General features: G+C 36.6%; 1 protein-coding gene across 2 annotated transcripts in view; it reads right to left on the minus strand.

The window, feature by feature from the left end:
- Positions 1–26,223, minus strand: part of corin (corin, serine peptidase) — a 67,526-nt gene that overhangs the window by 34,517 nt on the left and 6,786 nt on the right. For both annotated transcript variants that reach the window (XM_088626585.1, XM_088626593.1), the window contains exons 3-5: positions 14,689–15,093; positions 8,013–8,223; positions 2,291–2,463 (exon numbers count right to left, since the gene is read on the minus strand). In XM_088626585.1, coding sequence (XP_088482711.1) covers positions 2,291–2,463; positions 8,013–8,223; positions 14,689–15,093 — 789 coding nt within the window. The remainder of the gene's footprint in view (positions 1–2,290; positions 2,464–8,012; positions 8,224–14,688; positions 15,094–26,223) is intronic.

Raw genomic sequence — 26,223 nt, forward strand, 5'->3', positions numbered from 1 at the left:
TGGTAAGTTTTAATATGTGTACACACATTATTAGTAGTTCACTAGTGTGTGTAGACTGTGTCCAAGAGGCTGTTGTCTCTCTGATGTCATTTCCAGCATCCAGAGAAATACAAAATAGAGATGATTTTATCACATCACATCTTGGGAAAAAAGGTATGTAAAGCCAACAGCTTTATACTGGGGTACAATTCACTCTGAATTCCAGTTTATATTTCCAAAAAGAGTGGACTTGACTCTGAAGTATGTCCTAAACTCATCAGGACGTACAGTAGAAGTCATCTTAACACAATATTTATAGACATGCTGTAATTTTTTTGTCAAGTCTCTGATTAGTTTTTCAATGAACAACAGGGCAGTCGGCAATTGCATATACTGTACAGCAGTATATCTTTCCAAGAACTTGCTGCCATATCAAAATTATTGTCTTTACAATGTGTAAAAAACAATAATTCAAGGGAGAAATTGATTCAAAAACTTGTTTTAGAATCAGTGACTGGAATACCTTCAACACATGCTTTACAAATCTCAGTACTTAAACTTTGGCTACAAATAATATATTTAAATAACAGATGAAGCCACTAAGTTATTGATGCTTCTGAAGAATCATTTTTTTTTTTATGATGCATGGAATGATATTTAATATTTACAATTACAATTTATGTGGGTCTGTCACTATTGGAACCTTATACAATACAACCTTTATGTACTCCGGATTTTCAGTCGTCTTAAAATTGATGTGTGCTTATTCAACAGTAGTGTTCAACAATCTTATTAACCAATGAAATCCAATACGCTCTTGTCTCATATTCAGGCATGCATTAATGACAGTCTGTCAACTCCCTTGTGTACATGTCCACATTTTACAAAGGCAAGTGTGTCACTAAAGTACATATTCGGCTTGGAAGCACATTTCAAATTGTAATTATAACAAGTGCTTAGAAGGGTGCTGAAAATTAGTGCCATCCATCCTTTTGCATTTAAAAACCACACTCAAAGAATATCAACAAATGTAAAGGCCAGGGAAAACCTTTAGAAACGTCTTAAGTTGCAGATACTGACCCTGGTATTCAGGTCACATTGTGCAGAACAGATATCCCAACCTTCCTCACATCAATGGAAAAAACCCTCAAACATTGCAGTAAATTGGAAACAGGGGTTGTAATTACTCATTGTAAAAGTAGTGCCCTTCCACAAAAAAGGATAACAAATTCCCCAGACATGTTGTGGCAGCCAGATGCCTGGAATCCTTGTAAAAACAACTTGGTGAGTTTTTGGGACTAATTACCAACCAAACCAAACAAAAAGCTAGTATACTCTGACTCTGGCTGCTTCTCAATAATAGTAAGCAAGCACGTTGCGAATAAAACTTTGCATTCCTATAAAGTCAAAGTTTAGCAGCCTTTAATTACAATTGAAATTAATTTCAGTACTTTTTGGCCATTTTGTAAAAGCACCTGAAGGAAACCGCTCTCAATATGTAGGCTGTACATATGAGCCTCATTAGATTTTTATTTGTTCTGCTTATTAGAATGATGTTTACAGAACGATGCAGGAGATTTAGGAGCTGGTGATGATCACATCTACAGTACATTCATTAGGTTTCTAGGCAAAGGAATGACAAAATGATGTGTTCGGGATACTTTCTGGAAAGGCCAGAGAGTGTGAAAGCATGACGCACACTGTGGAGGAGGTCTGTATGACATCGAATTGGGGCTTCCAGAAACTATGAGTCTGACAAACCTCCCGAGAAATCAAACAACCGCTGATCCTACAGCAAAGACCATTTTGTTCAGCTTCTAGCTGTTGCCTCATGAATTAAAGTATAATCCCAAAAAATACATCCAGCCTACTTCAAGTATGTGTCAGAAAGCGTACTGCAAGAGTTAAGTGAAGCTTACTTTTTTCTAAGGAATGGATTTAATTAGGAAGGGCAAGCTACAGAAGGCAAAAAACCCTTTTTTAGAAAACCACCAACTATTAACACAGATACTCCCTGCCCTTTTTGCATAGACAGTATTCATGTCATTGACAACTGCAAAAACTAAATGAAAATAAAAAATAGTGAATATTACAAATTAAATAAATGAAATACTCTAACCTGCTACAGCAGGTGAACCTATTGTCACTCTCAGTTTGAAATTATGTGATTTATTAATTTAAAAAATTAGTTTAGAAAATAATGTTTATTATACCATACTCATTTATCAGCATAGAGTTTTTGAAGTCTTAGTAAGTAATGATGCATTTAAATATAAATACACCCTTAAGGATGAAGAGGGGAAACACTTACCTTTTGTTTGCTTAGGACTGTAGCAGATCGGAGCACTATCATCCATGCTGGTGCTGTTTTTGAACTGGGAGCACCTGAGGAAGTCTGGCCAGGAGGCGTTGAAAGTCTGCAGAACAGGCTCACAGCCCTCCCTTGCCGCCTCACAGAATGACATACAGGGGAATATCAGCCTCCTTTGGGGAAGAAAGAGCAGGGCAGCATGATTTATTAGTTTGACTGACACTTTCATGGATAGCAACTTACATTTGCATCATTATTTCAAGGACTATGCCACAAGGTAACATTAATACAACTATTTTAACAAAGCCACCTGACTGAAGTACTCAAGGGTATAAAAGCAGTTCCTCACCTGGCATTTCAAAACTACAAACTTCCAGATATGAGCCGAGAGCTCCATGGCCCTGCTGCCTCAGTTATCAGCAAAAGTAAAACCAAAAAAGTAAAATCATTCAACACAACATTTCACTTTATGGATACTGATAGTCTCTCATGACAGCCACAGCTGGCAAACACTTAGAACGCTCTTACGTCACAATGAGCATGTCCCTTTCTAGGGGAGGATTCAGTCACCAGGATTAATTATCCCACCCATGACTTTTAAACAATCTTGGAATTGTTTCAGTGATTAATTGTGACAACCATTATTAAGCCTCCTTATGGGTCTTTATCAGGCAAACATTACTTGAATTAAATCTGTCCCTCAAAGGTATATTGCAGCCTTCAGAGAACGAGTGCTAAACACAAGGACAGAGTTCAATAAAAGAACCCAGTGGACAGTAAAATAGGAACTGAAGGACACAAGCAGAAACTGCGTGAAAGTGCAATGAAAACTGAGAACAAGAGGCACTTCTTTATATAAAAGGTTGGGAAACTATGGCACAATTTACCTAACCATGTTGTTGAAGATGACACCCTGGCTTTAATCAAGAAACATTTGGATGACAACCTTTAATCAATTCGTTACTAAGCACCAAATAAGCTTAATAAAATTAATGGCCTCCATTCATTTATACTTTCCTGTGTTCTTAAGACATATATTTAACCTTTTGAATTTATTATTATTAAACCCTTTTAAGAATGGAACTAAGGTAAAACTTTCCAATATATTTGCCTAATTTTGATGTCTTTAATATAACACCATACAATGGAGTTTGTATGTTTCCTCTGGGTGCTTTGTTTCTTTTCCACGGTTCAAAGACATTCTGGTAGACTAAAACACTTCTGAGAAAACTGGGTCAGGGTGTGAGTGCGTCCATGCTTGTTTGTATCCTGGGATGGACTGGTGTCCCATTCAGGGTATATCCTGCTTTGTGCCTGTGGCTTGCCAGGATACGCTCCAGTTCTTCTGCGACCCTGTACCAGATAAAGCGGTTTAGAAAATGGATGGATGCATATATTATTTTTTCACTGTTCTTTTGTCGCAAACTAATCACATCAATAATTATCTTTAATTCTTCAATTAAATGGTTTAAATTAGAAAAATAATAGCTTTAGATCTTTTCACACTATTTTCCAAACTGTCTATTGTAAGGGTCAGGAATCAGAATTATATGCAATGTAACCTGTGCTAGTAAATGTATCCAGGTTGCAAAATTTGACTGCTGCTCATTTCATGACAACATTATTTACCATTGCTATTAAACAGATCAGTATATGTGTGTTTTCCTCTAATACACTCTCCATTAACATAGGAAAATGACTTGGAAGTCTGCAAGGGCTGTATGATGTAGAACAAAAGTCAGTACTTCAAGATACAGTATATGTGATTATTTTTACAAGTAGATAAAACCCTACAAATTATTAAAGATTTTTCTCCAACTGCCTCAAATACTTGCAGTAGTATAATAATGTAAACATAAAAACAAAAAGTGTAACTATTACAGAATTTCACTTAAGTTCCTTCTATAAATGAGGACCATTTCATTAGTTTCCATCAAGTAAGATAAAATAATTCAGTAACACTGTGGAACTTTGCTATATTTCGTGAGTTTTTCCAGTTTGGAAATACAGAGTAATCTTTAAAAAAAACCTGAATTTCAGAATTATAAAAATAACTTGAATTGTGTATGATCTATGATGTGTTCTGATGTGAAGTCTGATAATTATTTGTTTTGGTATTCTAAAATAATGCCATGTTCACACTTAAGTGGTATGTGCTAAATGAGTTTTGTTCCAGGAGATGATAAAATCAACACAGGTAAACAGAAAACTAAGCTCTGTCCATTTGGCCACATGCCATGGACACGTGGTTTTATGGATTCACCATGCAGAGATTTGGTATAATTAATTATTTCATGTACTGTAGCTTAACACACAACTACTCTGCAACATGTTAGCTGTGAAAGGTAGCCTGATGCAAGCACAGTCCTGATTTCCAACTGATATTTTGTTTTAGGTTTGTCATTGATCACCTAGGCATGGATCAAATTTAGTTCTCTTGGCCACTGTCCAAGAACTCAGTCAGCTCATGTCTTAGATTCTGTGTCTATACTGAGTCAGCGGTGTCGTTTTGCAGAAATGGCAACATTACATGCTGAAGTTTAAGAAGACGGAAGTAAGGAAGTCCAATAACCAACTGGTGGATCTGATGCCACCACATTTCCTTCAGGATCAGGATCCCATATTTATGTCAATCCAGCCATTTTCTATCTGCCCGGTTCAATACAAGGTCATAGTGGAGCCGAATCCTATCCCAGCAAGCAACGCGCAGAAGGTAGGACACCACCCTGGCAGTCCTTCTCAGGGCACACATGGACTAAACATGCACACACTCACACCAGGGCCAGTTCTCCAAGAAGCCAATTAACCTACAACCCTGTCTTTGGACTGTGGGAGTAAACCGGAGCACCCATAGGAAAACCTCGCAAACACAGAGAGAACATGCTGTGAAAACTCCACGCAGCTACGCTGCGCCATTGTGCTTCCCTATTTACAGTATATCATTTGTTTTAGGGTAAATGTATGAATGGTGAAATAAGCCCTCTGTGCTTCTTTTTATCTCTGTCTCTTCTCAGTATTTGCTTGTACTCAGTCAGTGTGCAGTCAGCATTCTTTACGTTAAATATGCGTTCTTCTCCCGACATAAAGCAGGAGAAGTTTCTAATCCATACATCTGAATCAGAAAAGAACCAATTCACCTCTGAATTAAAAGTTCAAAATTATGGTGACATAATAAATAAATCTAATATTCACTATAACCACTCATAAGTGGGTATACAATATCAAAGTTACATAATTACATAATTGTTGCTTTTAATGCTTGTAATTTGACCCAATGAGATAAACATCAATGCTTTTCAAACAAAAAAAGTTAGAAAGAAAGCTTGTTATGATAGATGGACTACAAAACCACCACGATTTTAACAGGTTTCACTAAGAAAACTCTTCTTCCACTGTAAGAGCCAAGGGATACTGCTTTTATAAAGATTAATGGGGTTTTGGCCAATTACCTGGGCATACTAAAGTTTCAATAAAAACAATTAAACTCACATTTTCCTAACCTCATCAAATTCTTACCATTAGAAATGGTCTTTTAGTTGGCCTCAAAAAATAAAAACAAAAAGTCTTAAACTAAAGCTCAGAGTTTTAACACATTGATGAAAGCAAACACAGTGGTTCATGACTGAGAGCAACTGAATTTCGCAAAATGTTTTGCATCAAAACATACCTGGTTTCAACATACGTAGAAAAAATGTTTCTAATTGAAATTAAGAAGTTTCTAATATCTAATTGAAATGGCATCCCATGTTGTTTCTGATATTTGTCAGTATTGGTTTGGCTGCTTCATCTGCACAGGCCCATAGCTTAAAAGTAAATGCATGTTGTTGACTACTTTTATTATGAAATAAAAAAAATTAAATTGGATAAACCAAAAGTACAGAAAATGTTAGTGTAATTGCGTCTGTGAGTGGAATGTTAAGAACAATATGAAATAAGATTCCAGGTTTCTCAGGACATAAAGATGTGGTTCTCTTTAAATGCAGTAAACAATTAAATAATGCTTTTTATATTTTATTATATTGTTATTTAACTACAAGGCGCACTTTAGATTAATATCAAAATAATTAAATTGTTTGCAGTTGTGCATTTGCAGCCATACATGACTAACTTCAAGTAATTGTTTAATCCCTTCATTAGTGCTTGGAATTATTTAAAACCAGCCATGCATTGGAGCTTGGAAAGGATAAGCTAAGCACTAAGGAAAAGCTAAGCACTGTAAAATGCATTTGAAGATCTCTCTGATCTGCTCAGCTGCTACATTTTATTGTTCTCCTAATATAATGTTTGAAAGATTTAACAAATTGTTTAGCTTTAATAATCAGAAAAAGTCTTAAGAGCTTTCCAAACTTTCTGATTTCACACATCAATTGATGGAATTTCTGAAAGAAAATTCCAGAAGAGTGGTTCAGTCCAGCTGTCTAGAACATGGTCTTCATGTTTCTTCCTACAGTCCCTATTTGAAACTAGGTCTCTGTACTTCACATACAGACCTAATTTACACTTTGATACAAGGCAAATTTGACACAAGGCAAATGAAATATCTCACTGATTCAATTATGCAAATTATTATTAACTTGTTTTTAACCGTTTAATGTCCACAATGCAAAACACCATGAACATCACATTTTTAATTCACCACTTCACAATCGGCGGTTTTAAGCAACTTTCAGAATTATCATACAACCTTTATGTTGAACACAATCACAGATATGAACGCTGGCTCCTTATATATTAAATGAGTTTTCCATAAAACAGTCTAAGGTTGAATGAATTAATTAAGATTAAAATATATAACTGAGAAGTGAAAAACAGTTTTGATGTATTCTGCATGATTACATCAAACAACACCTTGTAATAAGATATTCTTGTGTGACTTCATTACTGGAAAATGTCAACCGCACAATTAAGTCAGTTCATGCTAGCTTTTCTGTTTGCTCTACATTGAACTATGATGATTGTGATAACCATACTGTGCAAGTGCCAATGGCCAAATCCTCAAATATTGATTCCACAAGGTTACATGGTTTCTGTCTGCTGTACTTGACAGTGTAATGTCTGTGCAAATGTAGTTGAAGTATAAAAGAATGCTTAGACATGTCATTTGTAGCAGATGCAATCATTTACTTTATGATTTATAAAGAATTTCCCAATATTTATATACTGTAGCATGGAGGATTGTGATCAGACACAGTGATATACTGTACAAAGAAGGAACCTTTAATGCCCTTTTCATGTACAGAAAGGGCTACTTCCCAACCCAACAGGTAAACTGAAAACAAAAGAAAAAGGCACGCAGGATAGTCTCTCTAGCTACTGGTTATTTGTGGTGCAAACACAGTGCTGGTCACTGCTTCTTTTCTTTTCTCTTCTTCATTACCCTGGAAACCTAACATTTCTCTTGAACAAATAACAACCTGAAGCCCCAGTGTGTTTCCCTGCCAAACATCTGGTGAGAAAACAACGGCTGCTACCATATTTTATTTTCAGATCTGCTAACATTTCAAGCAAAGGCTCTTTTTTATTTCTACCCCACAGGCTGTCATGTTCAGAACTGAAGATCCGGTTAAACTGTTTTGGGGGCTACACAACATCACTCAGAATTTTCCCTTATGACAGTTCTAATCAGCAAGGAGTCAAAAGATCAAAGTTGAAACCTGGGACAAACATGGTGGTCAGTGAGTGTCGCATGCTGTGATCTCTGAAGTGTCTGGCCCTCCCATACCTTTCATCGCCTTCTCCGGCGCATTCAGGAAGAGCGAGGCTGCAGCCAAAGAGCATGATATGGCGGTAGCAGCTGAGGCGATTCAGGGAGCTGAAGAACTTGAGGAACATCTCCACCTCAATGCTCCGCACAATGGAGCTGCGGGACGACAGGCTGGTTTGGTTGTAGGGTAAAATATGGCACTGGCTTACGTTGATATCAATGCAGGGACCTGAAAGAATCAAGAAAAAGAAAAGCCCGGGTAGGATGCAAAAGGTCAAGTTTTTGTACATTTCCCAAGGGGTTACTGTGATACAAACCTAGAATATTTGTTATCAGACATAAACATTAGCAGCGGTAAGTAATTGTAAAATGGTATGATAACTGAATGGATGGTATTAAAACTGTGCAATGAAGGTAAAATATGGCATACCTAGATGACACTGCACAAGTTGTAAGAAAAAACAAAGTAAATGCACAGTATACAGTAAAACCATAGGACAGCTGAGGAAACAGCTTGAACATTTACCAAAGTAATTGTTCATAGTAACAATTTTAAGCATTAACGTGAGCAATCGACCAAATAGTCTGCAATTGCCCATGCTTTATGTTCACTAACAACAAATTTTAAGAAAGACAACATGTTATATAAATAGATTCTGATCAAAATTAATAACTCTTCTCATGAATGTAGAATATATTAATGGAGATTCTAAAGACAGAAATGTTTTTTTCTAGTGCAACACCCCAGTTGACAATGTCCAATCACTTTTAACTGTGATCTACAGGATGATGAAACCCTTTACTAACCTATACAAGCTCATGACCACAGGTATCCATTCATGAAAAACACTAATTTCACTGCAAGCCTCACACCTGACACCTGCAGAATAACTTGAAAGGCAAGGGTAACAGAAAGGAAAACCAGCCAATGAGTTATTTTAGATGTACAGGATGAAACCAAATGCTAAAATGTACAGTATTAGTTTTCATAGAACAGAGACAACACCAACAATAACAAACATTCTAGCAAGGTGAAACTAATAAACTATTTTAAACTAATTTCTTTTATTTTTTCTTCTAAAAGAGGTTGACGTCTTTTACCATTTTTAGGATGTGGTGCACAATGTGCAGAAAAGAGTGAATAAATCTCATCTCGTTATTTTTAACCCATAAACGTTTATATAAGGCTGTTTTGACTCTCACTACTCAATTTGTTTAAGACAAATTGCATCATATAATGTTTGTGAGTCCTAATTTGAAAGATTTAATGAATGTTGCAATATCCTTTTCTGGCATTTTCTATTTAAGTCCTAAGCTTGACATAATTAAGTGAGAAAGCACTAGCTGGGCTTAAGGCCATTACAAACTCATTCTGTTTACGACACTGCTATAAACATTTCTTCGCAGCAGGGGTTGTTATCGCCATCCGATTCAAATATCTTCCTGTGTACGGATGTGTGTCTTAAATTTGCTATGAAACCGATCTCTCTTAATGGATTGAAGGGTGGCAGTCATGAGATATAATAATTGTATCAACAGCTTAATTGGATCATTATGAGAGAAGGGAAAACTATCTTGTTGATATATGGAATGGGATATGGTTGCCAATGTTATTAGTTGAAATGACTCTGCATTCTAAATGTGTAATCTTAAGCCCAAAATGCTTTTTGTTATCATACTCAATGGCTGTTATTTGTTCTGGTGCAATGCTTCTGTACTGATAAGTTTGATATTTTATATTACTGTATAGAATGGAATGGGATTGTTGTAATGATCTTTTCATTTGAAATTGGTATTGTCTAGTGAGAGGCGTGATTCCTTAAATTTAACCTTGTCAAACTGATTCTCTTCCACAGTGCAAGAGAGCTTCAGATAATGTGTTCAAGCATCCATTATCAGAAAGTTGCTAAGCATAGGAGCGCAAAGCAGGCCCAAGAACACTTGACCATGACCAAGGAAGGAAGGGATAACTTAGAATAGCCAAGTAAAACTTACCAGCATGCCTTTTGTGTTGGGCTGTGAGGAGAGAATATACTATATATGTAAGGACTAGGCCCTCAAACAGCTTTGAAACAAGCTTTTACTTTAGAGAATGTTAATAATGAACTCTTTTCCTATGGCATCTCAAAATCATTATTTTATTTAGACAATACTGTTTTTTAAAGGGGATGATGTGAATTGCATCAAACATTAAGGGTCAATTAACTAAGGATTCAAAAACAAAAGAGTTCAGTTTCATGTAGATGTAGGAAGTGTTGAAAATGTGGCTCCTTTTATTTTATAATTTTTAATACAGTAAAATGTATTTTTGTCCTTATTTTGGAACCTGATTGTTTGTATGTAAAATTAGAAACAAGTTTACAAATGGTAACCAGGAGAAACATGACAGTCACTAACAGGACTAACAGGAATTGTTTCCAAAGCTCCAAACAGCATTATCACACAGAGAGGTGTTGACATGAAGCCAGTATTAAAGTTTTTTTTTTTTTTGCTGTGTGCTGGAATTTAACAGTTATTCTGAAGTTCGAATCCTTTACAAAATAAAATGGTATAACTGCAACAGGATTAATGTACTTAGCAAATCTAAAAGAACATATGAAGTCTGGGGCCAGTGTTGGAGAAGGAGGAGCTGCAACAGTGTGTTTGTCTGGTATCATATTGCTAAGAAAAAGGCTTCACAGCTGAAACGTGTTTCGTTTCTTCTCCTTTTAGCATGGAATAAAACTTTAATTCTATTTTACGAGTGACCATTCCATTACCTCAGGCTTGAAGCTTCTGCCCATTCTCTTTTAATTTATACTTTCTTATTCTAAAGCAAATAATTTATCAAGATATTCACAGATAAGAAGTGTAAAATATTACAAAGCACATATTTTCGGTCAAAGCAGCCTTAATTAACTTTGAAGTAAAAAAAAAAAACAGTTATTAACAACTTTCTGTTCTTAATTATTCTGCGCCTGTTCACATCTTGCAATATTACCTGCTCATTTGGACTGGTTAATTTAGTGTCTTAAAGAATCCAGGCAACCGCACACATTTTGATTGAAATATTTCTGACAAAAACCAAGTACAATTAGTAAATCTGCAGAGTAATGAATCCTGTATTTTAAAAATCATGTACTTATATTAATTCAGCACACTTTGATTTGTACATTTCATAGGGTAAATTGGAATTTTATTTACAACAGGAACATTGTGTATATCATATTATACAGTATATATTTTGTAAGTGGAAGGTCTTCCACCTTTTTCATTTGCTGATTTTTAAAAACACAGGGTTAAGATTTCTTCATAGACTGTGGCCAGAAACAAATTTGTTCCAGATCTTATGTTATGAATATTTTTCCCCAAGATGGGGTCAAATGCAAATGTCACAGTAATTTCAGAAAGAAAGACAAAGTCTTTTTAATAGATGATAGTAGACACTCATTAACAGAGAAAACGTTTTTCATTGTGTTTCGAAACCTAGGGCTGTAAATATAAGTACTTTTTATTTTATACAGGTGTTTAAAAGAAAGATGATGTTTTAAAGTTAATTTCACATTTCTTTAATACAGTTCACAGAACTACAAATGTTTATGTAAAAATACTCACTGACACTATTTTTATTCAATGTTGGCTTCTGCCATCGATGTTATCTAAACGACACTTCCACTTGGATTCAAGTAAAGCCACTCACTATGTGAGTACCTGATGTGTGAGTCTGTTTAAAGAGCACAAACCACTATTGACAGCAGAAGCCTCTTAGAAAGTGGGACGTGCCAACTGGTGTCTAGGAAAAGCCAAGGAGACAAGAAATCCACAACATTTTCAGAAGTTGAAAACACTTACATACCTACACTTATATAAATAAATCACTCATGAAACGACAGCTGGCCATAGCTCTTCACACTTGTGAGGCAGGCTGGAGAGTTATTCTTATTACTATAACAATCTAAAAAAGTATATATAAAAAGCACCTCTATCCAAGTCACCTTATAGTATTACAGGGTTGCATGGCAAAAGTGCAAAAATATAATAAAAGTCACACAACTATTAAAACTACCAGAGGTGATAAATGACTCAATGAGAATGCGAAGAACATACAAACTCCATGCAGATAGCAACTCAGGTCTGGATTTGAACCTGGGGTCCCCAATGCTGCAAGGCAACAATACGTACTGTACAACTATGCTACCATGCCATGCCAAGATCAAAATATCCCAAATAAAGATAAAATCACCAAACAGACAGCACTTTCACAAGCAAGTTTTTAAAAAATTAGACACAGCTTAAATATACAAGACAACTCAGATACCCCATATTAAAATCTGGAACTGACATTTGGTTTTTTCAATTATATATCTACTCAGTTAGGAAAAACCAATAGTTTTAAGCCATGAGTCTCCAGAAGCAAGTCCTACGCCACTTTGGGAGAACATGAGGTGCTTGCTGAAGTTCCCTCAGCATGAACACCTCTGGAGCCATTTGTGTTTTGATGTGATACAAGCTCCTTGCAGGAGAGTTAGCAAAAGCATGTGATATGACCCAGGCATTAACTAGTGAGATCTGGATAACAGGTGAGCCCTTGTGCTTCCCCCTAAAGCCTTGACATTAGATTGATGAATGACAGAATGAAAACTGATGATAACTATGCTATTATTGTCACTACCACTATAACATTTCACAGTACTCACATTGACTGAGCTTGTTCAAACTAATCAAGCTACCTGGTTGTCCATATGCAAAATTCACTGTAGATCTCTGTACCACTAAACCTCTCAACACCCATAATTTAGCATAAAATTGATGGCTGCAGTAAAGTGACCTTTCACAAACACCTCATTACAAATAAAAGACGCATCACTGCAGCAGAGACAATTGTAAGCAATAGTTTGTGGTAAACATTCAAGGATATTCTATGATAATTTGAAATAGTGGAGTGACATTGAAATATTACAACCAGCACTCTCAGTTTGTAAATGGTCTTGTAAAGCACATTTAATAGAAAGCTTTACCTTCTTGTTCTTCACAGTAATTGCCAGTCCAGACATGTTCATTGTAATTCCTCAGATTTTGTCACCTCTGACAGCCAATAATTTCTTAAACTTTGTGTGTTAATTAATTTTTATAGTGTTTGGATCTTTCCATAAAGATGGCTTGGTCTTGTGTTTCTTGCAGAGGTCAAAAATGTAGGACACTGTAGTGCAATATCAGAATTCCAGTCACTGTCTCTGTCTTTGGACAGTACTGTACATGCTCTGCAAATATAATGCACATCCCAAAGCTAATAAAGTCAAACAAAGAATGATACCAATAATTTTAGTTTTATCTTTGTTAGTGTGGAGAAGCACATTTTTTTACAAAATTACAGTGTATTTAAAATTTCTCAGTTCTCTGACCTTGGGAAAAAATAACATTAAGAGAGATTCCGATTAAATCAATTCCAAGGTTACATAATTTCTTTACTTTTTGTAATGATGTTTTAAATAAAAAGCCATCTGTTCACTTCCTTGTTATTTTATAAAGACAGTTATTTCCTGGCAACTATAAGATGACATTTTTCATTCCATTTTTGTCATCTGTCACAGGTTTCACATTACATTTGATGTTAAAAATCTACAGTATGTGCTGTGAATCGAAAACGTAAATTCATTTTTTGTTAAATAATGAATGGAAAATACATTAATAGTACAAAATATTTTTTAAAATCTTCTAGCCTTAGACTGCTGAGCTTTCCAATGGGAATATTGTGTTACATTTTTGGTCATCTCTTTTCAGAACTCGCATATTTCCACAACCTGAAATCACATTTTTCCCTAAGTTTTACTTAATGGTGCATGCTAAAAGTGAGTGAAGAAGATGATCTTTCTTTGAACCAGATATAGAAAGATACTGCTCTTCTTCAGGAAAATGAATTTGTAACAGAAAAAGAATGACATAAAAACAAATATGAGACAAATTATTTTTAAACGTATACTGTTGGCAGAAGCAAGTCTGTTCCACTGTTCCAGTAGATGCTGTTGAAGAAGGTTCCATACAGGTAAGTACTGTATGCTGGTCTTGGCACATGTGAACTCATAGCTGACACTGGGGTATGTGTAGCCTACCTTGGATCTTACATTCAAATTAATTTCAAGACTGTTTCAGTTAAAGGTGAATTTTATAACAGGTGTTAAGCATCAGGGTCAGCTGAATAATCAAAGTACAGATGGGTCAGAATCCCTGCAATATTTAAGAATATTAAGGATCTTAATTTCCCAGTTCCATTCCTATTCAATAAGTTATTTTATAGTTGCTTTAAATATCCTTTGATTTTACACTAATTCCATAATGGTATTAAAACTATGTTAAACTGTTTTTTTACATGACATTTTATTCCATGCATCCATGTCTTTATGTTAAATAATAGCATATGGGACTTTACATAATACAACGTATTTTTCATTTACTGTATACACTCTATTGTTCTCCTAAATTAAGTCTCCTTTTAGCACTGTCCTCCATTTAGTTAATCTGTAAATAATGCCTTCCTTAAGTCTTTTTGATTAACTCATGCTACTGAGAATTGAATGAGTCGTGTTGATCCTCTCTAGGGAAAGATTAGAGGTTTATATCTCTGTTTTTTAGGACTCCAGGTGTGGTTAACTATACTGTAGCAATCACTAGGATAAAATATTTTTCTCAAGAGCACATGTACAGTACATCATCCTACCTTTGTCAGGGTGCTGAGTGACAGCCTCCTGTGTTGTTGCTTGCACCAGAGGATTTAGCGTCGATAGTGATGTCATCCAGTCTGGTACACTGGTTGAGGCCTGACTGGACCAGGCCCTGTCAGCCCTCTCTGTGAGAAGGATTCGTGAGTCCTCATTGGGAGCTTTAGTCAGAATAAATGGTCTTGAGGAGGCATTTTCTGAGCGTGGCACTAGGTTACCCATGCCTCTGCTCTTTTGGTCACTGTTGGTGGTCAACAACACAGACTGGGTGATCGGGTCATTCTTTAGCGTCGTCCCAAAGGACTCAGAATCAAGAGTGCTTGTGAAAGGAATGTCTGAAGCACTGTCTCCAGTAGACAGAAGGTCCTTCTCACTTGTCTCCAGGAAGCCTTTTCCAAAAATGCCTAGGTAGATACAAAACAAGAAAACATTCGATTAATCAGATTTGCTTTTCACTTGCTTTTTTGTTCAACAGTTTTACACAGATTTAAAGAGAACTGGGAATTAAAAAAAATAGACCACAGAAGTTATCACTCCTGTGAAAAATGTGCTAAGCTTCTTTGTCAAATTAGCTGCAATTTCACAGTTATGTTAAACCAAAAAGCTCATTTTCTTTTCCACAATTCCAGTATATTGAATCGAGCTAAATTTGTAAACGTTCACAGTTTGCCTACTTTTGTAAAAATCAGGAGATAAATTGCTAATGAGCAAGAGGTAAGAAAAATCACACTTTGCAGTGTTTTATTGTTAATACTTGCAAATGATTAATACTTCTCTAATGAAAGATTTAGACGAAATTCAAGACTGGGAAAACACCAGGCAGATGACATTTAATAGTGTTACATGCAGGTAACAGAAAAATGCTAATGATAAATGCTAATGAAGAAGAAACTGCCTATAAGAAAGAATAATTTTGACATACCATTTACATCTTCTAGACAATGTGGGGGAAGCAATAAAAAAAGCAAACAGAATGTTAGGATATGTACTGCAGTTAAAAGCATAGAATACAAATCAATGGACGTTATGCTAAAATTGTACAATGGATGATTAAGACCTCAAAAACAAAGCCAACCCAGTGAATGCCTTAAGAATCAAGGGTGAAACATAAGTCAGGGAACAGAAGTGAAAAAGTATGAGGAAGTACATTTAAATCTCAGAACACAAAGAGATGTTTTTATACAAAGGGTTGTGTGTATCTGAGCGACTGGGCCATGGTGGAGAGGTTCAGTAGATACTCTGGTATCTTTCAAGAAACAGCAAGATGAAATCCTGAGATCAATTAACTTCTAACAACAAAGGAAAGAGATGGATCAAATATCCTGCTTGACACAAGGACAGAACTAGCTACTCATTTCTTATGCCATGATAATCAAAGCTTAAATCTTATGATAATATGCTAATATGATAGCTTTAGCTAATATGATAGATGAACTGTAAATAAGGCTTAAATTATATTTACTTTTTTACTATCATAGTCTCAAATACTAAATGTTCACAATACATAATTATGAAATAGTAATACAGATAACATTGTATTTTTGTAACAATAGCAAATAAGAATTACAATGTAGGACATTCCACACAGGAAACAGTGGAATGTTGTACAAGTTCTTACCTTTTTCATAAGTTGCAGAAGATTGATAGCTTATTGCAGTCCTATGATAAAAGGGGAGAAAGGCTACTACTATTGGGGAATAGCTCTACAACTCAGCAGCAGCAAGACTCTGGGAGAGAGTGGCTGCTCAGCGGATGTTTGTCTATGCTGCGTCACGTCTTGAAGAAAATAATGACTGACTCAATGCCTGCTTGTCCTATACAACAAACTGTGTGAAACATACCTTCTAGCTAAGAACTGAGGCATAAAGCGAAATTGTGTTTTAAAAGGCACAGTTCTGAAGCTGCCTGCTCCACACACAGAGATCTTAAAGTAGGTGGTACAACTGAGGGACTGACCATTCAGACTAGGATATCATAACCTCCTTCGTACGAGGTTGAATAATCAAAGAAGCTACACCTTGTGTCTTTGCTAATGGTAATGACTCTTGTAGTGCAATGAGGATGTACAGACATGTTCTTCCAAACCGTCCAGATATCCTGCAAGCTCCACAATCCTTTAAAGGTGGGCTAGAGGAATGAAGGGGTGGTGACATTGCCAGCCTACAGGAGACACAACTTACTCCTGTAGAGCAGCTTGAGCTGTTTTTTTGTTGTACACTTCTGGTGCAAACTAGCAGTGTTTGTTTCCTGTATTTATAGTTGATTTGGGTATGGTTGAGAGCTTTTTTCAATTTTGTTGTTTTATGGAACTTCAAATACTGTACAGTGCACTTTGGTGGCAGGATATAAAGACGGTTATTAAAGGGCTTCTTAAAGCATCTCATGCTTCATAACGTAAATTACTGCAAATAACAAGTGGGGCTAAAATATTGGGCAGACTAATATGATCATTTAAAATTCTAAATTTTAAAACCAAAACAAGATAGTTTTTTATTTAAAAGTTAATCCATTTAATGCATATCCTCAAATTTCTGTTAGAGCTGCCTACTACACAACATTTTTCACATTTATCAAGCTTGTGATAATAATTCCTTACACCTATTCCTTAAACCTAGCACTCTTCTACACTCTACTCAAAGATCTTTACAGGTAATGGGGACTCCTCTCCGCCTCCACCAATGTGCAGCATCCACCTGGATGATGCGACCGCAGCTATAGTGCGCCAGTACGCTCACCACACATCAGCTATTAGTGAGGAGGAGAACAGAGTGATGAAGCCAATTCAGAGATGGGGATTATTAGGAGGCCATGATTGGTAAAGGTCAATGGGAAAGTTGACCACAGAGAGTCAGGACCTCGGTTTAACGTCTCGTCTGAAGGATGGCGCCTTTTTACAGCATAGTGTCGTGTCCCTGTCACTATACTGGGGCATTAGGACCCATATAGACAGAAGGGTGAGTGCCACCTGCTGGCCCCACTAACACCTCTCCCAGCAGCAACCATATTTTTTCCCAGGAGGTTTCTCATCTAGGTACTGACCAAGCTCACACCTGCTTAGCTTCAGTGGGTTGCCAGTTGTGAATTGCAAGGTGACATGGTTGTGGAATATTTTATTATTTTAATCACAGTGTTCTTTTGACTTTCTTCTTTTGACATTTAACTTACAAAAACTCAGATAGCACGGACTTGAACCAGGTAACTCCGGGTGGCAAGTCAGTTTTCCTTAATAATGAAACTCCCAAGCCTTAACATCACACGTACTATTACCACTTAACACTTCACAACTTATAGCAAAGGTTCTGTTTATATTTAACAGAAACACTGAGCAAATCTTAAGAAAGCATGTCAGAATTCAAAAAAGAAAGAATGTGCTAATAATAAACATAACTGATCATCTATGGAAACTTGGCTGCCTAGAAAGCAAGTGTTGGATGTGTTTCATAAATCGCTATCTCTCATCTGTAGTGGTTACTATACAAAGTGAGGTTACAGATAGTAAAAGCCCATTCACACTTTTACATATTGGATACATCTATATATAAATAGGATATATCTATATATAAATATTCCAACAGCTGTGCCTGAAAAGCCACAGGGACTATAACAAGATTTATAAATAACATAATATGCAGAACTAAAAAAGGAAAGGGACTGACTGGAGGCATCTGTTGAATTAGTCACCAATTTAGGCAGGTGTATTGCTTTTCCTCTAGAATAACTTTGTCTCTCAGATCTGCCAAATAAAAATTAAATCAGTCCATTGGTTCACGTTACCTAATGTCAAGATGGACTGTTTCAAAAAAGCGTGATCATTGTGCTTCTGCGGACTGCTGGACAAATTCCTACACAAGCACATTCACACAAGAAGCTGATTTGGGGATTTTCTAACAACTTTACCTGTTAATAACACCATAATGGCTTTTCCATCTGATAACTCTAGTTTTGATTTTGGACAACCGCCCAGTGCGACTGTCAATCTAAATCTGTTGAAGGTCTGCATTTTAGTCAGGTCAACCTGTGGTTCTGTAGACCTCGGTCAAAGTTGTTGGCTCAGTTTAACTCAATCATACTATATAGGTAACACTCTATGTACTGTATGATTTAATAATTTAATAATTGAATGATTTAATAATTAATCCATCTATCCATCCATTTTCTAACCACTTTTTTTCCATTCTGGGGTCACAGGGAAGCTGGAGACCCAAGTGATGGGAGCAAGGCATTACTGTTTTATCACTGAGCATTTTTACCCTAATTTATTGAGTTTGCAGCTTTGCATTAAATATATATAAAAATGGTTATTACTATATATGCTACACAGACAAAACAGATAAAATTATGTAAGAAAAATATATGATGTATCGTTTGCTCTGCAGCATCTTTAAGTTGCTTGAGGGTGAAACCATAAACGTTCAATGACTGCTAAAAAGTACAAATTCACCACAATTTAGAATTCCGCTGCTATGGATTAAATAACTCTGCCAGCAAGAACCTTGCAATCGTTGTCAGCATTACAACATTTTACAACACAACATTCATGAGTAGGTAGTGCATTGAAAACCATGACCATTTACCATGGTCATTTGTCCCAGAAAAGGAAACCCTGTAAAACGTATTTCGCCAGCCCCTCTTGAGGAGGGTAACAGCTTTGATGTACAGAGCTTTTGTAGACTTAGAAGGAGGAGGTCAGCAATGAATCACACTCCTTTGTGATAAAATATTCCTGCTGACCTTTTTTCTCACACAATTGAATTAATAACATCTACCTTTGTTAGACCTTCAAAGTAAATATATTTGCATATTTCCATTTACTCATAGGGATGCTGTTGCCTGTTTTGGACATTCAAGTATTTTTTACAATAAACTCAATCTAGTTCCATCTGTAAAAATATTGTTCAGTTATAGCAAGACCGAAGTAACTGAATCATTGGACTCACTAAACAAACAAGCAAATAAAAATTCAAGTATGTTTAGAGAGGTCTGATTCTAACATTGACAATTAGATTAATTTCAGCTTTTGAGAATGCATAGATACATTGGTGTATATTGATATAAATACAGAGACAATACAAAGGTCTGTATTTTTAAGATCCACATGTCCCATTTTATAGTTTCAAACAAAGGAAAAGGTTACGCAGTTATGGGTTCAAAGGTTGTAGTAAAGCAAAGAGCAATGATTTTCTTTGTGATCAAAACTTCACATTTCACAGCAGGAAATGTTTTCTACTGAAGTTGCTAAGATTAACAAGGCCTTCAATGAAGAGGACTGCTTTACGCCATTGCTAATATACTGAACTTTTACAGTCCACCTGTAATCGAAATCACAGGTGTTGTGCTACAAAATTCAGGTATTACTCAAAACAAAAACAAAATTATTTCACACTAAAATAACACAAGCAAAGGTCTAGACTATTCATAATGTAGACTATATCCTGAATAGCTGAAGGGTAATTTCACTATCCTTAATTTCAGTGACCATAGACTGAGAAGTTTTGTCCTTTCTTTTGTGTCAAATAGTAAATGTTAAGTGATGTAAGCACCAGGATCAAATTATAAACTTGAAAACCAACTCCTGTGTCTCAGAATTCCAACTGGATATTCAGTAGTACAGTTCAGTACTACTTTCACTGTGGGTGAATGTCAGACAAAAGGATCTACTGTATCTCATCTATCTAAATCTAGAGTTTATTTTTTTTTTAGTGGGGGGATTTAGACTAGAGCAAAATGGTTTCATTTTAAGATAAAGAATAAGGACGTTTAGAAATTGTGAAGGGGAAATCAGAAGTCCCAATTGCAGGGGAAAAAACTGAATTGAAAAGCCAGCTGCTATAAGTTTATGCGTATATCAGTTTTGAAATGGCTGTAGTTAGCTTGTGAGAAATGCATCACAAGCAGGACAAAGCCATACCCAAACCTACTGTGTGCTAAACAGGTAGGTTTTATGGGTGTGCTATTTGTTACAAACAGGATACTTCATCAGCCAAGCTCTCATGGTTCCTTAGACCAGTGCAACCAGTAAATAACTGGGGAACAGCAGGGTCCACATCTCACATACTTTATATACAGTGCTCACAAGTTTAAGTTTGAGACCAGCATAAAATAAGCTGTAATAAATGACCTCAACAATTGAGTTTACTAATACCATTTGTTTTGTCAAGGCAATATTATAGCTGGGAAGCTCAATTTCATCATTGTTTTTCAAGGAAAATATTTCTACGAACCCAGCATATTTCAATTGACGCTTTATTATCTCCAGGGGGAAATCTGGTTTATGTTAGATTCCAACACAGCAATACAACAAAAAAGACAAACATCTCCACAAAGAATACAGAAAAACGGTGTTTCAGAAGACCAGAGAGTTATTTTATGCTATCTGTTATATTTAGGGACATAGAGGCATCTCCCAGATGGAAGCAGCGTAAATTCAGAGTGGAGATGGTGAGCCACACACTCCATAATGATCTTCACCTTCTTTACAACTTGTATTGTGGCTTGTATTGTATTGAGGGCATTTACTGTAGGTTCATCTGATTTTCCCCAGTGATTATGCTGCTCGTCTTCACTAATTACTTCACTACTACTACCCAATTTAATACATGTGGCAGTACTGATGTTGTCAAACCAAAAGTAAGACGGTATGTTAAAACACTTTTAATAGATGATTTATAGATAAGTATTAATATTTGTTCCATTTTTATTAAAGATATGGTGGTTCATTTAAAAAGTCTGAAAATCACATGAATGAAAGTGTCTCATTTTTATAATATATTCATATTGATACACACTGTTTCCTGTTGAAGTTTTTCAACTTCTTTCATTTGTTCGAGATGTGATTCACACAACCAAGTGATAAAATTAGGTATCTGGTACTTCCTTTCAAAGCATCCTCTATGCCATCTGTGGATGACACTCAGCTCACACATCATAATGTCACATGGAATGCTGTCACACAAGGACTATAAGCATAACTGCAATGCACCTTTTTTACCCAAATGCAAAAAAATATATGAAAATGCCACAACAACCAAAATAATTATGTTTTTGTTTTTATCAATATGCATAACAAAGAGTCAAAATTAAGGTGTCAGCTGGAAATCTTGGGGGAATAAGAATAAAAACACTACACACCACAGAAATTAAACACCCATCTAGGTGAAACGCAGCAAACAATACAGTATATACTGTACCAGCAGCACCAATACAGCAGCTCAAGTGATGAGGAGAGACATTTCTTCAGTTAATGAATTAATGAGGGAAAATCAGGGAGGCCAGAATGTGGAAATCAGAAGTGGAACTTAGCCGGGACACTAAAATTTCCAATTCATGCAACATCGGGTCATCTTTAATGACCAAGTAGTCAGAAATGTGGTTTAACCTGTTAACACCACTTACGGCAGCAACCTGGGTTCCTTACAAAAGGGGCTGTCCAATCCTGGCCTTGGAAGGAAAGTGTGTCTGCAAGTGTTCTGTATTTTTTTAAAGCAGCACTACTGTACCTGATGAGCTGGAAGTTGTGAAATTGTTACAGTTAAGCCTATGTGCAGCTGATTTATCTTCAGCTGAGCTGGAATGAAAACCACCACTACCCATTTTCACAACACTGATGTCAGTGTAATCCTTTTATGTTTCAGCACTGTCATACTAGTGCCCACAATGGGAGAGTTCCATTGCTGCATTTCGGCTCACCATCAATAATGTCAACAGAGTACTTACTTTTGGAATACAGCAGGTTAGATAACGGTGACATCCACATCAACCCCCATTAAATAACACTGCTGCTTTTGCAGGTTTACAGACTTCATGGAGGAATCATGTGGTCTGAGTGCAATGTCCCTGCCAGCATAAGCCACTGATATACTGAAGAGGTGTTAGTGGGGCCAGCCGGGGGCGCTCACCCTGCAGTCCATGTGGGTCCTAATGCCCCAGTATAGTGACAGGGACACTATACTGTAAACAGACGCCGTCCTTCGGATGAGACGTAAAACCAAGGTCCTGACTCTCTGTGGTCATTAAAAATCCCAGGGCGTTTCACGAAAAGAGTAGGGATGTAACCCAGGCGTCCTGGCCAAATTACCCATTGGCCGTTACCAATCATGGCCCCCTAATAATCCAGCTCTATGAATTGGCTTCATGACTCTGCTCTCCTCCCCACTGATAGCTGATGTGTGGTGAGTGTTCTGGCGCACTATGGCTGCCGTCGCATCATCCAGGTGGATGCTGCACATTGGTGGTGGTGAAGGGGAGCCCCCATTACCTGTAAAGCGCTTTGAGTGGAGTGTCCAGAAAAGCGCTATATAAGTATAAGCAATTATTATTATTATTATTATTATATTTTTTAGTTTATGTCCTTATACCATGCTTAACATATTGGTACGGTGTTGACTGGGTGATGTGCTTTGTTTTTTAGAAAGTTCCATTTTTTGTCTGTTCTTCTTCTTCTTCTTTTTCACAGCCTTAGTCCCAGACTGTCCTGGGGTCAGCTGCTTTGGTTGCTCTTCTCCACTTGTCTCTGTCGAGCACATCTTCCTCACTCACTTCACATACCTCCATATCTTTTCTCACACAATCTATCCATCTCTTTCTAGGCCTGTCTCTTCTTCTGTTACCTTCCACCTCAAATTCCATTACCCTCTTTGTTACTTCCTCAATGTCCCTCCTCATGATATGTCCATACCACCGTAACCTCGCATCTCGCATCTTCTCAACCACATCCACCACCCTACATCGTCTACGGATTTCTTCATTTCTGATCTTATCCTTCATTGAAATCTGTAGAATCCATCTCAACATCCTCATTTCAGCTCTTCTCATCAAGTTCTCCATTGTACTCTTCCCTCTTTCCAACTGCCAAGCATTCAGCTCCATATAGTAGTACAGGTCTAATCACAGTCTTGTACATTTTGCACTTTAACTTTCTAGGAATTTTCCTGTCACAGATTATTCCAGTTATTTCTCTCCACTTGTTCCATCCAGCTTTCACTCTTTGTTTTACTGCCTCCAGTGTTTCTCCTCCCTTTACCAGTTTTGATCCAAGGTATTTAAAGCCATCAACTTGTTTCAGTTTTCCTCCATTTGTCTCCTCAACATTGGTCATAGTATCTCCTCTTCTCTCCATTACCATTATTTCAGATTTTTCTGCATTCATTTTCAGTCCACCCTTTTCCAGACTCCTCTGCCATTTAAACACTTTCTCCTGTAGTTCTACTTCTGAATCTGCCATCAGTGCCACATCATCAGCAAAGATGAGTTCCCAAGGCACTTTTGTTCTTACCTCCTCTGTCAGTGTGTCAATAATGTTTATGAAAAGGAAAGGACTTAGTGCTGATCCTTGGTGTACTGTGATTTCAAACTCTTTTGTCTCTCCCCGTTGTGTTATCATCTTCGTAGTTGCATCTCTATAGGTTGCTTGAACTAACTTCACCATGCTTTCTGGTACTCCTTTCTTCCTCAAGCACCAATACACCACCTCTCTGGGCACACGGTCATATGCCTTCTCCAAGTCCAGAAAGGCCACATACAGCTTTTTCCCTTTCTCTAGTGTCTTCTCCTGTAACTGTCTCATCACAAAAATGGCATCTATTGTGCTTTTCCCCGCTGAGAATCCAAATTGTGAGTTGTGGATCCTGACTATCTTCCTGAGTCTCTTGTCCAGAATTTTTTCCAGGATTTTCAATCCATGTTCCAGAAGTTTTATTCCTCTATAGTTTTTACACTCCATTGGGTCTCCTTTCTCCTTGTAGATGGTAACCATACTGCTTTTTGTCCATTCTTCTGGAATTCTCTCTTCCTTTGCAATATTGTTTAGCAATCTCGTCAGCCACTGAATCCCCTCTTCATCGAGGTTCTTAAAGTGTTCTGCTGCTATTCCTGATGGTCCAGTTGCTTTGCCCACTTTCATCTCTTTGATAGCTTCTGTCACTTCCTTTACTGAAATTTCTTGGATTGGTCCACACACTACGTCTGCCTCCACTAGGTTCTCCCTCTCATTTTCTGCATTTAACAGATTTTTGAAGTATCTGTATCTGAACATAAAACCTTCTTCCACCTCAGCAGCATCATATATGATTTAAGGGATGGCTTTTTTCTCACCCATAGAGGCCAGCTTTGTGCATGGACCAGGATATTGTCTGGTGATCCCCCATCTCAGACATAACGTTTTGCAAATTTTTCCACGTCACTGTTGTATTAACACTGACATCTCATCTCATCACAGATCTTCTGATCTGTGTAACTTTACCTCTTTAACACTGCTTTCTTTCAAAATCTCATTAGTGTTCCTGATTTGTTGTATTATAATGTGAACTGTAGCTTCAAATTCAATGTCCGAGTGAACTTAATGAGTTGGGTGCAGGTATGCTGAAGTCAAATCAAGCCATTCTGATTACAGACAGAGACCACTTCACTACTTTTGTGACTTTTCAAAACATGAACTGATATAAATTGCCTTAGCAAAAGAGTTGACTCATTATGCAACGGAGAATCTTCCAAGATTCTTTAAAAATATTATTTATTTTAATACAATCAGCATTTTAAACTTGATCAGTTTGGAGTAAATAATGAATATACTAAATCCATTTTGAAAGTGAAATGTCATGATTGCTCAGACAGCCAAAAAATGTAGAAATTTTGTAGGGGTTGAATACTTTTGCAAGGCACTGTATATGTGTGTGTACGCTATATATGTCTTACAGAAATGTTTATATTATATAAAGATATATGAGTATACTGTATATACCGTATGATTTATCACACATTTTCTACCACCTACCAGAGAGTAGGAGGATGAAAAGATGACTGCTGCACTAACAGTACAGCTCAGCTCTGATGAAACCCCGTCCCTGTTGTGTCCTCTAGTTAAATTAACAATCAGGCACACATCTGGTAGTATGGCAGTGAATCCTTTTCTCCTTGAAACTCAAGAAGGTTCCAAAATAATTCTTTGACCTCTGAACAAGCTATCCAATTTAATCAGAACCATATATGAAGACGTAATAAAACTAAAGTGGTGCATAATGTGATATAAACAAGTACTTCACTTTAAAACACTGTAATAAACAATGGAAAGAGACAAAGTCTCATTTGTCGGGCTTCGCGTCAAGTCTAACAACGTCTTTTAACTGTGATTATATTCACGATATAGCACGGCCTCTCGTTCCTTATTGCTTAAATATGTTCTATACTTAGATACATCTCACTGGTTATTTTCAAGATTAATCTATAGTTAAAGATAACAGTTTGCACATCTTCTGTTACTCTCAATACTTGGACTTACATTTAGCGTTACTGTACAAGTAAGGACGTTGATGCATGTTGATTTTGAACATAACTACAGGTAGCAGAAAGCTACTAATTCCAAATGTGCTACAGTATATATTAGGATCTTTGTTTTGGATTCTTAAAGCACACAATTATGAAGCAAAATATCAGAACATAATGTCAATACAATTTCAAATACATTGTAATTAGAAATGGGATACTAGAAGTTAGTCTTTTGTTCTAATTAACGTTACCTTTTCAAGATCACGCAACTTCAA

Source organism: Lepisosteus platostomus, chromosome 1, assembly GCF_059453375.1.
Source record: "Lepisosteus platostomus isolate fLepPlt1 chromosome 1, fLepPlt1.hap1, whole genome shotgun sequence".
Classification (NCBI taxonomy): Eukaryota; Metazoa; Chordata; class Actinopteri; order Semionotiformes; family Lepisosteidae; genus Lepisosteus; species Lepisosteus platostomus.